The sequence below is a fragment of the Heteronotia binoei genome, chromosome 20, assembly GCF_032191835.1.
Source record: "Heteronotia binoei isolate CCM8104 ecotype False Entrance Well chromosome 20, APGP_CSIRO_Hbin_v1, whole genome shotgun sequence".
Classification (NCBI taxonomy): domain Eukaryota; kingdom Metazoa; phylum Chordata; class Lepidosauria; order Squamata; family Gekkonidae; genus Heteronotia; species Heteronotia binoei.
Window position 1 is genome coordinate 29,005,096 of NC_083242.1, and position 15,000 is coordinate 29,020,095.

Genomic DNA, 15,000 nt, shown 5'->3' on the forward strand with positions numbered 1-15,000 from the left:
ATCTTGACACCTGGCAGCTGAGAATCCTATCATATATTCCCAATTCAACAAACACACACACACACCCTTTAATGTGGTAGCCACACAGCCACAGCTTTGCCAAAACACATTCCCCCCCCAAGGAGTGTGTTATTGTGAAGATGCAAAAAAAGAGCCATTTTTATTTAAATTTTTTCAAAAGGTGCATTTAAACAAGAAGCCGGGTAAGGATTATGCGCCCTGCATTAGACATGCCCCTGGAACAGCTTTCTCATGCAAAAGATTTCACTTCGTCACACTTATACAAAATCAGCTCTGAAGCATCAACGTGATTGTACATGGCATTTACATTGGGGGGGGGGGCGGGAGGGAGAAAAGGTTCTACATACAGTTACGGCTCCCCAAAAGCCTCTATGCGTCTGTGTCATCGACGGAGCCCTTAACCAAACGTCGCCCCGCAGTTGGGGCATCTCCGTTGCCTCAACGCGAGGCAGAAAAGAATTCCGATAGGGAAAAAGGCGATCGCGCAGAAGACGCCGAGACAGGTGAAAGTGTCTTCCAGGACTCCGACTCTGTAAGAGAAGAGAGAGGGGAAAGTTAGGAAATTGTTACAGCCTGGAGGGGATTCTTTCAGGGTGCAGCTCCTAGTCCAACGTTAACCATTAAGAACATAAGAGACGCCATGCTGGATCAGGCCAACGGCCCATCCAGTCCAACACACACATATATATATATATATATATATATACACACACACACACACACACACACACAAACACACAGGGGCTAATAGCCACTGGTGGACCTCTGCTCCATATTTTTATCTAACCCCCCTCTTGAAGCTGGCTATGCCTGTAGCCGCCACCACCTCCTGTGGCAGTGAATTCCACATGTTAATCACCCTTTGGGTGAAGAAGTACCTCCTTTTATCCATTCTAACCCGACTGCTCAGCAATTTCATCGAATGCCCACGAGTTCTTGTATTGTGAGAAAGGGAGAAAAGTACTTCTTTCTCTACCTTCTCCATCCCATGCATAATCTTGTCAACCTCCATCATGTCACCCTTCAGTGATGTTTCTCCAAGCTAAAGAGCCCCAAGCATTTTAACCTTTCTTCATAGGGAAAGTGTTCAAACCTGTAATCATTCTAGTTGCCCCTTTCTGCACTTTTTCCATCCAACCATTATGCCAGGGGTGGCCAACGGTCGCTCTTCAGATGGTTTTTTGCCTACAACTCCCATCAGCCCCAGCCAGCATGGGGCTGATGGGAGTTGTAGGCAAAAAACATCTGGAGAGCGACCGTTGGCCGCCCCCCTGCATTATGCCATGCTCCGCACCCCATCTGCTGACCTGCCTTCCAGGGCTGGAAGGTTTACAAGAAGATGGTGCACAATCACACACCTCAGATATTGCATGCCAAATATTATTTGGGTGGCTGCCTGAATAGCCTGATCTCAGAAGCTAAGCAAAGTCCGTTCTGTTCAGGGCTTGGAGGGGAGACCACCAGGGAAGTCGAGGGTTGCTGCGCAGAGGCAGGTAGAAGCAAGCCACCTCTGAACATCTGCTGGCCAGCCCTGGGTGGCCCAGGCTAACATGATCTCATTGGAACCTGGCTAAGCAGGGCCAGCCCTGGTTAATCCTTAGATGGGGGAGCACCCAGGAAGCTCAGAGTTGCTGCGCAGAGGCAGGAAGTAGCAAGCCATCTGTGAACATTTGTTGCCCCCGACTGCACGATCCAGGCTGCATGGCCCAGCCTCGCATGATCTCATTGGAATTTAGAATCATAGAGTTGGAAGGGACCTCCAGGGTCATCTAGTCCTACACAATGCAGGAAACTCACAAACCCCTCCCCCTAAATTCACAGGATCCTCATTGCTGTCAGGTGGCCATCTAGCCTCTGTTTAAAAACCTCCAAGGAAGGAGAGCCCACCACCTCCCGAGGAAAGCCTGTTCCACTGAGGAACTGCTCTAAACTCACAAACCCCTCCCCCTAAATTCACAGGATCTTCATTGCTGTCAGATGGCCATCTAGCCTCTGCTTGAAAACCTCCAAAGAAGGAGAGCCCACCACCTCCCAAGGAGGAAGCCTGTTCCACTGAGGAACCTCTCTAAATTCACAGACCCCTCCCCCTAAATTCACAGGATCCTCATTGCTGACAGATGGCCATCTAGCCTCTGTTTAAAAAACCTCCAAGGAAGCAGAACCCACCACCTCCCGAGGAAGCCTGTTTCACTGAGGAATCACTCTGTCAGGAAGTTCTTCTCAGGTTGAGCCGGAAACTCTCTTGATTGAATTTCAACCCATTGGTTCTGGTCTGACCTTCTGAGGCCACAGAAAACAATTCTGCGCTATCCTCTAGATCAGTGTTTCCCATCTGCGGGGTCGTGACCCGGTACCGGGCCACGGAAGCCTCACTACCGGGGTCACAAGAAAAGCCAAAGCTAGCCCCGCCCCCAGCAAAGCTAGCCCCACCTCATCTCTGTGTTGTGCAGAGAGGAGCTGGGCTGCCTCTCCTTCCTTCTCCCCCGCTCCCAGTGTTGAGAGAAAAGCTAGCATCCACTGGCACTTTAGACTCATGAAGTGTTCTTCAAGGTATGAGCTTTCATGTGCCATGCAGTATGTTCTTTTGGGGAGATTTCCCTGGGAGGGCCTCAGTGGCAAAGAAGGGTGTGTGTGTGTTTTTCTGCCAGGAGGGGCAGGGAGTGGGCACTCCAGTAGCTGGGGTTTTTTTACCAAATGACCCCTGGGCAAAATTGTTGCTGGCTGGGATCATCTGATGGTGAGGAAGGCTTTTTGCCCCCCTCCCTTCTTTCTTTCCTTCCCTGCAAGTGATGCTCTGTCTGTATTCTGGTGCTGGGTGGGAGGGGGGAGACACAGTGGGCTTCTAGCGCCCTGGCCCCACTGGTGGACATTCTGGTGCTTTTGGGGCATCGTATATGAGGGAATTTTGGACGGATAGTCCACTGGCTGGATTCAACACGGCTCCTCTTATGTTTATGTTCTTTCTTTTCATGTCTTTCTTTTCCTTGCCTTCACTTCATTCTTTCCCTTTCTTTCTTTCCCTTTCCCTTTCTTTCCTTCCATTTTTACTGGATGAAACTTTTCTGTTCATCATACTGTTGTTGCAGACATAGGAGCTCTGTCAGTGAAAGCACCCCCAGTTGTAGCCAGGTGGCCTTTCTATGAGATTTGTGTGGTGAGTGAGTGAGCGTAAGAGGTGTGGGGCAGAAAGAGATTATTGGAGATTACTGCAGTATATCTCAACAGCACTGGAAGAGTTGTACTATGAACTTGGCACCATTTTACTGGTCCTGCTTTTAACAGCTGTCTGACACCAAAATTAAACTCCTCCTGTAGATATTAAAAAGGATGAAAGTAGTTCACTGGCTAAGAATCTGCACAACAGGTTGCTTTTAATGGCATGGGAAACACAGCCAGTAAAAAGCTGCAAGTCCCTCATAAATATCCTTTTGGGATAACTGCAGAAAAGCTTCTATGAACTTCATATAACTTGAAATTAATTCATTAACTGCAGTACAATTCTCTGCTACCTTTCACAGCAATTTCCCTGTGTTTCAACCAAAGAAAAGTATGAAAAATAGCTGTCGAAAGATTTTCTTGAAACCAAGCAAGCTTTGGTTGTAGCTCGAGGCAGGGTTCCAGTAGTAGCAGCTGAAGGAATGGCCTACTAAATGTGTCAGCATATTTTGAGGTACAGCAGCTGCCAGGGTCCATTGTGGGTGGTACACAGTGCTGGCATTCCTGATGGCAATGGCAACAGCACTCCCAACTGCATACACTGGCCAGAGTGCGGTTGAGGAAGGGATATGTAGGTGGTTGCAGGCAATTGTACATGGCATTAGAGTACTTGCAAGCTGGAGAAGAATACACAGATAAATGCATGCAGGTGTGGGGGTGAAAAGAGACGACCACCACTTTCCACCCCTTATTTTGGCTCAGCATGAGTTTCAGAGAGATTTTTCTGAAAATAAATTTACTTTTGAAGAAGAGGCAGGTTTGGGGGAGTGCCCTGGAAGTGACATCACAGGAAAAGGTGGAATTTTGGTTCAATGTGCCCTGGAGTGACATCAACTTCGTCCTTGACACCACAGGAAATGACATAATTCTTGTCTCCCGGCTCCACCCCAAAGTCTCCTGGCTCACCCCCAAATTTTAGTGCGCCACAAAGGAGGAGTGTAAAATAACCGGGCCACAGGAAAGAAAAGTCTGGGAAACCCTGCTCTATATGACAGCCCTTCAAGTACTTGAAGACGGTGATCCTATCACCTCTCAGCCCGCACTCCTCTCCAGGCTAAACATCCCCAGCTCCTTCAACCTTTCCTCATAGGACTCGGTCTCCAGACCCCTCAACATCTTCGTCGCCCTCCTCTGGACCCGTTCCAGCTTGTCTATATCCTTCTTAAAACGTGGTGCCCGAAACTGGACACAATACTCAGGTGAGGTCTTTCCAGAGCAGAGTAAAGCGATACATCACATCACGTAATCTGGACGCTATACTTCTGTTCATACAGCCAAAAATTGCATTTGCCTTTTTAGCCACTTGGAAGCCAACCAATGCTAGCCCCTTGGAGATCACAAGGAAGTTCTGGGTTGCTGTGCAGGGGCAAGCCACGGCAAACACCTCTGCACATCTTTTGGCTTGAAACCGCTTGAGGATTGCCCTGACTTGGTTGTATGGTCGTGAGAAAAAGAGCTGTAAAACCCAGCAGCAATCTCACCTCGGATAAGCCACTACCTCTCCTGCCTCACCTTTTTATTTCTGCAATGCAACCCAGTCATTCGAAATAGAGACTTGAGGGCTCCTTTCCCGAATTCGGAGCCAGAGCTGTGTTCTGGAGATCAGCACTTTTTAAGAGCCCACAGTAAGGATGAAGGACTATTTCAAAGTGAGGATCCCTTCTCCGTGGCGCAGAGTGTTAAAGCTGCAGTACTGCAGTCCTAAGCTCTGCTCACGACTTGAGTTCGATCCCTGGCGGTAGCTTGACTCAAGTCTTCAGAGATCTGAAGAGCCCCGTGGCGCAGAGTGTTAAAGCTGCAGAACTGCAGTCCTAAGCTCTGCTCACGACTTGAGTTCGATCCCCGGCAGAAGCTGAGTTTTCAGGTAGCCAGCTCGAGGTTGACTAAGCCTTCCATCCTTCTGAGGTCGGTAAAAATGAGTCCCCAGCTTGCTGGGGGGGGGAGTGTAGATGACTGGGGAAGGCAATAGCAAAACACCCCGTAAAAAGTCTGCCGTGAAAACGTTGTGAAAGCAACGTCACCCCAGAGTCGGAAACGACTGGTGATTGCACAGGGGACTTTCCTTTTCTACTCTGCAGCACACACAAAAGACTGCCCCCTTGTGGGAGAAGATTGTGCCTCCATGTTGGAATTGATTTCAAGGAGCAGAAAGGGAAAGAAGCCTGGCTCACTGCAGAACCGCAGGCATTTGCAGACAGACAGAGACAAGATAACCGAGGTTTACTACAGGTTAAAGCGTCTGAAGAACCAGGGCTTTTGGGTAGAAAAAGCCCAGCAGGAACTCATTTGCATATTAGGCCACACCCCATGATGCCAAGCCAGCTGGAACTGCGTTCCTGTGCGTTCCTGCTCAAAAAAAAGAAAAAAGAACCATAGAGTTGGAAGGGACCTCCAGGGTCATCTAGTCCAACCCCCTGCACAGTGCAGGAAATCCACAAGTATCTCCCCGCACACACATACCCAGTGACCCCTGTTGGAAACTGTCTAGCGTCAGATTATATAATGTGTGCACAAAGCCATGAGCATGATGAAGGAAGCGAGATTCTCTAGCTGGAAGGTGGTTTTAGTTCTTTGGGCTTCTTGCCCAAGAATAATGCTGTGTTCTACTTCCTAGAGGTGACCTCCCTCAAAAAGCAGCCTCCAGCTGCTCTGATACAAAGGGAGAGATGACTTGGGGGGGGGGGGGCGGGGGGGAGAGAGAGCGCGCACCTCAACTTAATGCCACTTTGGAGCTCTCAATGGAGAAACGAAACCTGAGCAATTTCGCTTCCAGCAAGCGATTTTTTTTTTTTTTTGTTTGAACAAGAGAGGTTTCGTTTCCCAGATCAGACTTCCCAAAACCACCCTTTAAGAGGGCGGTGACGTTCTCTGCTCTTTCCAAGTTTATTTAAGAGCAGAGCAGCGTTTGTGTTAGCAGACGGCGCATTCCTGGCAACTGCCCTGTATGGGGGGGGGAGGGGGTGGAAAGCCAAAAAAGGAAGGCAACTGGAATGACCACAAAAGGCAGACTTAAAAAATGTGTTTTGGCAGGCCGATTCCCAACCTGTAAGGAGGCAGTGAGAGAAAACTTGTTGCGCAGAGTTAAGCAAAACAAGCAAGGAGAGTGGAAAGATCACAGAATCAGAGCTGGAAGGGACCTCCATGGCCATCTAGTGCAACCCCCTGCACAATGCAGGAAATTCACAAATACCTCCCCCCCCCCCCCACACACACACATCCCCAGTGGTCCCTGCTCCATGCCCAGAAGACGGCAAAAACCTCCAGGATCCCCGGCCAAACTGGCCTGGAGAAAAATTGTTGCCTGACCTCAAGTGACAATCAGCATTTCCTTGGGTGTGTAAGAAAGGGCCACAAGAACTAAGCACTGATGCAGCCCTCCCTCATGATCTGCCTAATTCACAGAATCCACACTGCTGTCAGATGGCCATCTGGGAAAAGGAAATGTCCCCTGTGCAAGCACCAGTCGTTTCCAACTCTGGGGTGACATTGCTTTCACGAAGTTTTCACGGCAGCCTTTTGACGGGGTGGTTTGCGATTGCCTTCCCCAGTCATCTACGCTTCCACCCCAGCAAACTGGGGACTCATTTTACCGACCTCGAAGGAGGGAAGGCGGAGTTAACCTTAGACTTGCCAATCCCCAGGTCCCAGCGAGGGTTCTTCCACTTTCCCAGGCTCCCTTCCCGCCCCTAGTCAGCTGGCTGGCTCCCTCCCACCCCCACAGCCCCCATGTGCCTTTCCACCTCGCGCGAGATTCAGTCTCCTATTGGAAAGGCTTCCTCTTGGGATGGTGTGTCTGTGTTACTTTGAAGAAGTTGGCAGCAGCTCATGAGTAGAGAGGCCAATCCTCGCTTCAGAGTCGCCAGAAATGGGGGGCGGGGAAGGAAATGTCTGCTGAGCACTTCATTCTTCCCTATTTGGAGATCAATTCTCATAGGGTATAATAGGAATTGATCTGCAGGTATCGGGGGCTCTGGGGGGGCTGTTTTTTGAGGTAGAGGCACCAAATGTTCAGCACAGTATCTAGTGCCTCTCCCCAAAAATACCCCCCAAGTTTTCAAAATGATTGGACAGGGGGTTCAATCCTATGAGCCCCAAAAGAAGGTGCCCCTATCCTTTATTATTTCCTTTGGAAGGAAGGCATTTAAAAGGGTGTGCTGTCTCTTTAAATGTGATGGCCAGAACTCCCTTGGAGTTCAATTATGCTTGTCACACCTTTGCTCCTGGCTCCACCCCCAAAGTCCCCAGATACTTCTTGAATTGGACTTGGCAACCCTAGTCAACCTTGAGCCGGCTGCCTGAAAACCCAGCTTCTGACGGGGATCAAACTCAGGTCGTGAGCAGAGCTTAGGACTGCAGTACCGCAGAGCGGCTTACAAGCTCCTTATGTCTTCTCCCCCCGCAACAGACACCCTGTGAGGTGGGTGGGGCTGGAGAGGACTCTCACAGCAGCTGCCCTTTCAAGGACAGAGTCTCAGAGCGGCCTACAATCTCCTTTCCCTTCCTCCCCCACAACAGACACCCTGTGAGGTGGGTGGGGCTGGAGAGGGCTCTCACAGCAGCTGCCCTTTCAAGGACAGAGTCTCGAGCGGCCTACAATCTCCTTTCCCTTCCTCCCCCACAACAGACACCCTGTGAGGTGGGTGGGGCTGGAGAGGGCTCTCACAGCAGCTGCCCTTTCAAGGACAGAGTCTCAAGGTGGCCTACAATCTACTTTCCCTTCCTCCCTCACAACAGACACCCCTGTGAAGTGGGTGGGCTGGAGAGGGCTCTCACAGCAGCTGCCCTTTCAAGGACAACCTCTGAGAGAGCTATGGCTGACCCAAAACCATTGCAGCTGCTGCAAGTGGAGGAGTGGGGAATCAAACCCGGTTCTCCCAGATAAGAGTCCGCACACTTCACCACTACACCACACTGGCTCTGCAACTACTTCTTGTTTTGAAACGTGTCCCCACTTCTGAATGTGTCCTGGGATCCATTTATCCCTAGTGAGTCCATGCTTCTTACAGTCAATACAGAAGTGCCAAACTGTGTCCAAATACCCTGACAGTCGCAAATTGTTCAGAAAAGGGAATCCCTAAGAACCTGCCTGCTAAAACATTTAATCTAGCCATAGCACCTCAAAAAGGATATTATAGCATTGGAAAAAGTGCAGAAAAGGGCAACTAGAATGATTAAAGGTTTGGAACACTTTCCCTATGAAGAAAGGTTGAAACGCTTGGGGCTCTTTAGCTTGGAGAAAACGTCGACTGCGGGGTGAAATGATAGAGGTTTACAAGACTATGCATGGGATGGAGAAAGTAGAGAAAGAAGTACTTTTCTCCCTTTCTCGCAATACAAGAACTCGTGGGCATTCGATGAAATTGCTGAGCAGTCAGGTTAAAATGGATAGAAGGAAGTCCTTCTTCACCCAAAGGGTGATTAACATGTGGAATTCACTGCCACAGGAGGTGGGGGCGGCTACAAGCATAGCCAGCTTTAAGAGGGGACTGGATAAAAATATGGAGCAGAGGTCCATCAGTGGCTATTAGCCACAGTGTGTGTGTGTGTGTATGTATGTTTTTGGCCACTGTGTGACACAAAAGTGTTGGACTGGATGGGCCATAAGCCTGATCCAACATGGCTTCTCTTATGTTCTTAAAGAGTGTTCTATATTTGGGGACAGTTAAAAATTTACAGTATGCAGGCAGAGTTCTTGGAATAGGGAGACCTGGGTAGTACAAGGAAAGCCATTTTTGTCCTTGGGAATAGCTAGCAGGTTACTTGTATACCACCCCAGTTCGTGGCTAATTTCACGCTTGTTGAATAATGCACTTTGAATGTGCTGTAGCAATCCTTTGCAGCTGGATTTTCCAGTGCGAAACAGGAAAATCTACTTGCAAACAACTACTGAAGCGAATTACCCCGATGGGTGTGAAATTAGCCTATGTATACCGTCATAACTGGAAAAACACACGGATGGCTTAAGCCTTTTTTTTTTTAACCCAGGGAAACAAGATGCACTGTAACAGAAGTCCCTGTGCCCTTTTGACTCCTAAAATGAAATCCAGGGTCATAAACTGGGGAGGGACGGTGGCTCAGTGGTAGAGCATCTGCTTGGGAAGCAGAAGGTCCCAGGTTCAATCCCCGGCATCTCCAAAAAAGGGTCCAGGCAAATAGGTGTGAAAAACCTCCGCTTGAGACCCTGGAGAGCCGCTGCCAGTCTGAGAAGACAATACTGACTTTGATGGACCAAAGGTCTGATTCAGTAGAAGGCAGCTTATGTTCATATGTTCAACTGGGCTATTTTTGAGCAGGGACGCAGCTCTGGCTGGTTTGATATCAAGGGGGTGTGGCCTAATATGCAAATGTCCTGAAACAATGGTGGTGTCATGGGATGTGGCCTAATATGCAGATGAGTTCCCGCTGGGTTTTTTCTACCACAAAAAGCCCTGGTCACGGCCACAAAGGCAGGCAACGGTGAACCGCCTCTGAACGTCTCTTGCTTGGGTGGATTTATAGATGAACTAATGCCTTGGCCAGCTATCAAGTAAATACAGCTGGCATCGCTACTCGGCCATCACTGGCACATTTCTGCAACCTAATTATAGACCGAGTTTACCAGGTCCTTCCTTAGCTCAATGCTATGTGTAGGGCAAACGGCTGACACTTCCAAGAGATGCAAAGGGCCGATGATATACCATTTTCTTTATTGACATGACTCCTTGGATGGGTAGTGGAGGAGGGGTGGCAATACTCCCCCCCCCCCATTTAAAGACTTGCTAATCTTAGCTATAAAATAGAACTTGGCCTGAGGAAACCTAATCAGCTTTCCGCAGTTTACAGCCAAACCGCTCCTAGACGGCCTAAAAATAGAGAAAGCCTATTTATACCCCAAGCAAGGGTTCGAATTGGAACCACAGCTGTTGGGTGAGCAATTCAGACTTTAACACTCATCAGTGTCTTCCAGCAAAGGTTACCTGTTGCCTAACAAGGAGAAGGAGGAGGAGAAGAAGGAGGAGAAGGAGGAGGAGAAGAGGAGAGAAGAAGGAGAAGAGAAGAAGAAGGAGGAGGAGGAGGAGGAGGAGGAGAAGAAGAAGAAGGAGGAGGAGGAGGAGGAGAAGGAGAAGGAGGAGAAGAAGGAGAAGAGGAGGAGAAGAAGGAGAAGAAGGAGGAGAAGGAGGAGGAGGAGGAGGAGGAGGAGGAGAAGAAGGAGGAGGAGGAGGAGGAGGAAGGAGAAGGAGAAGAAGAAGGAGAAGAAGAAGAAGAAGAAGAAGAAGATGATGATATTGGATTTATATCCCGCCCTCCACTCCAAAGAGTCTCAGAGCGGCTCACAATCTCCTTTACCTTCCTCCCCCACAACAGACGCCCTGTGAGGTGGGTGGGGCTGGAGAGGGCTCTCACAGCAGCTGCCCTTTCAAGGACAACCTCCGCCAGAGCTATGGCTGACCCAAGGCCATGCTAGCAGGTGCAAGTGGAGGAGTGGGGAATCAAACCCGGTTCTCCCAGATAAGAGTTCCGCACACTTAACCACTACACCAAACTGGCTCTTGGAAGCATTACCTCAGACCCAAAGAAAAGTCTCATGCACGGATATATACCACCAAACAAAGGAGACCTGGGGGAATTAAATGGCTGTAAAATACAAGAAAAGCCCCAGGGTAACACCAGACTTAAATACTTAACAACACTTAAAAGTATTAAACATCTACTTACAAAATAATACAACAAAGTAATACAATATAACACAGTACAATAATCAATACAAAAGCAGGTTGCTCTTGAGAAGTAAATATCAAGCCAGTCCAAGGATGCCGAGCCTAGGAATAGAAGGGTCACATTTCAAGCCAGTTTGGTGTAGTGGTTAAGTGTGCGGACTCTTATCGGTTTGATTCCCCAGTCCTCCACTTGCACCTGCTAGCGTGGCCTTGGGTCAGCCATAGCTCTGGCAGAGGTTGTCCTTGAAAGGGCAGCTGCTGTGAGAGCTCTCTCCAGCCCCACCCACCTCGCAGGGTGTCCTGTTGTGGGGGAGGAAGGGAAAGGAGATTGTGGGCCGCTCTGAGACTGTCCCTTGAAAGGCAGCTGCTGTGAGAGCCCTCTCCAGCCTCACCCACCTCACAGGGTGTCTGTTGTGGGGGAGGAAGACAAAGAAGATTGTGGGCCGCTCTGAGACTCTGTCCTTGAAAGGGCAGCTGCTGTGAGAGCCCTCTCCAGCCTCACCCACCTCACAGGGTGTCTGTTGTGGGGGGGGAGGAAGGGAAAGAAGATTGTAGGCCGCTCTGAGACTCTGTCCTTGAAAGGGCAGCTGCTATGAGAGCCCTCTCCAGCCCCACCCACCTCACAGGGTGTCTGTTGTGGGGGAGGAAGGTAAAGGAGATTGTAGGCCGCTCTGAGACTCTGTCCTTGAAAGGCCAGCTGCTGTGAGAGCCCTCTCCAGCCTTACCCACCTTACAGGGTGTCCTGTTGCGGGGGACGAAGGGATAGAAGATTGTGAGCCGCTCTGAGACTCTTCGGAGTGGAGGGTGGGATATAAATCCAATATCAATCCAGAGGAAGGCAATAGACATCCCAACAGCTAGAATACATTTTTTTCCCCTTGTGGAATGTATTTCAGGAACGGGGACATTGCTCTGTGATTTCTGCAAGCTGAAGTTTAACGCTATCCGAAACCGGATATTATCGATCACCGATACAGCTTTGCTTCTTTACGTGGTCAATTCTCAAGAGGCCAGAGAAGAACGTTGTTGGCTGAGCCACACTTTTGGACTGGCTTGATATTTACTTCTCAAGAGCAACCTGCTTTTGTATTGATTATCATACTGTGTTATATTGTATTACTTTGTTGTATTATTTGTAAGCAGATTTCCCCTTGTTAGACCGGGCTTTGCTATTTCACATATTGTTCTCAATTATACATGTTCAATACTTTAAAGTGTTTTTAGGTATTTTTAAGTCTGGTGTTACTCGGGAGCTTTTCTTGTATTTTACAGTGGACATTATATCACAGCATAAGAGTTTTTAACGCAGAGATCTACAGCAGGGGTACAATGGAGAGCCTGTGGGCGGGGCCAGGCGGAGCTTCTGCCCAGCAAGGCTTGTGATTGGCTGTGCAGAATTTTTAAAATGCCGCTTTGGCGGCTTTGTCACCGCAGTTCGAGGATTTTCAGCGTGCGATTGAAGGAAGCTGTGGCAGCCATTTTGCGGCTAGCTCCGCTTCTTGCAGCAGCCATTGCGAGGCGGTGGCCACCAAAGCTGTGTGAGAATTCTGAAGACTCAAAAAGATTTGGGACCCGAATCTACAAAGACAGCGCGGTGTAGAAGAAGAGAGGAGATTGGATTGCCCTTCAACTACCCGAAGGAGTCTCAAAACAGCTTACTATCCCCTTTCCCCTTCCCCCTCCCCACAACAGACCCTCTGTGAGGTAGGTGGGGCTGAGAGAGCTCTGACAGAAACTGTTCTTGAGAGGAACAAAGTAGGAGTCCAGTAGCACCTTTAAGACCAACAAAGTTTTATTCAGAATGAAAGCTTTCATGTGTATGCACACTTCTTCCGACAAGGAACGAGACACATGCCTTCTGAGAAGAATAGCTCTGGGAGAGTTATGATTGACCCAAGACCAGGGGTGGCCAAACTGTGGCTCAGGAGCCACATGTGGCTCTTTCATATATATTGTGTGGCTCCCGCAGGCCTCTCCCACCCCATTGCCTGGCTTGGAGAAGGCATTTGTCTCTTTAAATAATTTCGCCAAGCCAGCCAGCAGCTTGCAGAATGCATTTAAAGTTGCTTTCTTTCTGCCTTCCATTTTCCTTCCTTCCTTGCGGCTCTCAAACATCTGACGTTCAAGTATTGCGGGTCTCAAACATCTGATGTTTATTCTAAGTGGCTCTTAGGTTAAGCAAGTTTGGCCATCCCTGGGCTACATAAATGGCCTAAGAGCGGTCAAATCCTAGCAGTGCAAGTCCAAAATCCAGGGGCTTTTTTTTTTGCAGCAGGAACTCCTTTGCATATTAGGCCACACCCTCATGATGTAGCCAATCCTCCTCGAGCTTACAGTAGGCCGTGTACTAAAAGCCCTGTAAGCTCTTGGAGGGTTGGCTACATCAGGGGTGTGTGGCCTAATATGCAAAGGATGTCCTGGTACAAAAAAAGCCCTGCGAAAATCTGAGTCAGATGTACGGCAGAGGGGGAAATGAGCCACAGCGTAGTCTGGACAGCGTAGTTGAACCCTTCAAAGTGTCAAACTTAACATCTGCAGTTGGATGAAGCTCTACTTCCACTAGTCAACGTTCCCTCTAAGCTGCAGAGTCTTGTGAGCAAAAATTCTACTTTGTGAATTACTAGAGTTAAAGTTGTGAGCTACTGCATAAATTAGCGTGCTCTGGGGTCATCTTTCCGGAGCTAAGACAAAAATGTGTGAGCTGGCTCACACTAATTCAGCCTAGAGGGAACAATGGTCAACGGCACTAACAAGCGTGCCAATTCAGCCAGCCATTCCTGGGAAGGAGCACGTCATCTTGCGTAAGCAAAAGGGCTGTTTAACAGTGACAGTAGACACCAAACAGGTTTGGGTGGCTAGTCCGGACTTGAGAGAGAGGAGTGAAATCCGGAACCAAGAAACAAACGCAGCCTTGTTTGTGTCCTGCAGTGAAAACATCTAACAACTGGCAAACGAGCTCTCTGACGCCATCCTCTCAATCAGCTGTTCTGGCTAGCTTAGCTGCTTGAGATGAGACCGTCTGCTCCCAAGAATGGACTCGTGTTGCATGGTACAGACGCCGTCCTATCGATAGAAAAGAGCAAGAGTCCAGCGGCAACTTGAAGTCTAACAAAATTTGTGGTAGGGCAGGAGCTTCCGTGAGTCACTGCTCACTTCTTCACAAAAGCTCCTCCCCGCCGCAAATTCTTGTTAGTCTTTAAGGCGCAGAGTGGTAACGCTGCAGTGCTGCGGTCCGAACTCTCTGCTCACGACCTGAGATCGATCCCGGCGGAAGCTGGCTCAAGGTTGGCTCAGCCTTCCATCCTTCCGAGGCCGGTCAAATGAGTCCGCAGCTTGCTGGGAGGAAAGTGTAGATGACTGGGGAAGGCAAGGGCAAACCACCCCGTAAAAAACCTGCTGTGAAAAAGTCATGATGCAACGCCCCCCATAGGTTAGTAGTGACTCAGTGCTTGCACAGGGGACTACCTTTACCTTCAAGGTGTTCCTGGACTCTTGTTCTTTTCTACTGCTACAGACAGACTACCCATCTAAATCTATTGCCATTCGATCACTTTAAAAAAAACAACACACTCCTTCATCCAAAGAAGGGCAACCCAAACAAGGTTCTCCTCTGCTTCAGCCTCACCAGGAATGGAAATTCTAGCTACAGGGCTCTTTTCTGTAAACTCATGGAGGACTGGCTACATCAGGGGTGTGTGGCCTAATATGCAAAGGAGCTCCTGCTAGAATTCCACCCCTGAGCCTCACCATAACCTTGCAAGGTGGGCCAGCCAAGAGAAATCAGCTGGCAAACAGACACCAAGAGAGCTTCGCGGCTGAGGCAAAGGCTGTGAGAGCCCTGCACAGCTATTTGCTTTTCAAAAGGAAAGAGATCCATGGTCTTTGAGAGCCAGTTTGGTGTAGTGGTTAAGTGTGTGGACTGGGAGAACCGGGTTTGATTCCCCACTCCTCCACTTGCACCTGCTGGAATGGCCTTGGGTTAGCCATAGCTCTGGCAGAGGTTGTCCCTTGAAAGGGCAGCTGCTGTGAGAGCTCTCTTAGCCCCACCCACTTCACAGGGTGTCTG

The 15,000-nt window shown here is 49.2% G+C and overlaps 1 protein-coding gene across 4 annotated transcripts in view; it reads right to left on the minus strand.

Annotated features, from left to right (window-relative positions):
* Positions 1-135: 135 nt before the first annotated feature.
* BRI3 (brain protein I3) overlaps positions 136-15,000 on the minus strand; it is a 40,502-nt gene continuing 25,637 nt past the window's right edge. For 3 of the 4 annotated variants that reach the window (XR_009556500.1, XM_060260588.1, XM_060260590.1), the window contains exon 3: positions 136-551. Coding sequence is in view for 3 of the 4 variants with exons in the window: in XM_060260588.1 (XP_060116571.1) it covers positions 303-551 (249 nt within the window). In the remaining variant the exon portion in view is untranslated. Of the gene's footprint in view, positions 555-15,000 lie in introns of all 4 variants that reach the window. The other variant, XM_060260591.1, reaches the window with a different exon arrangement.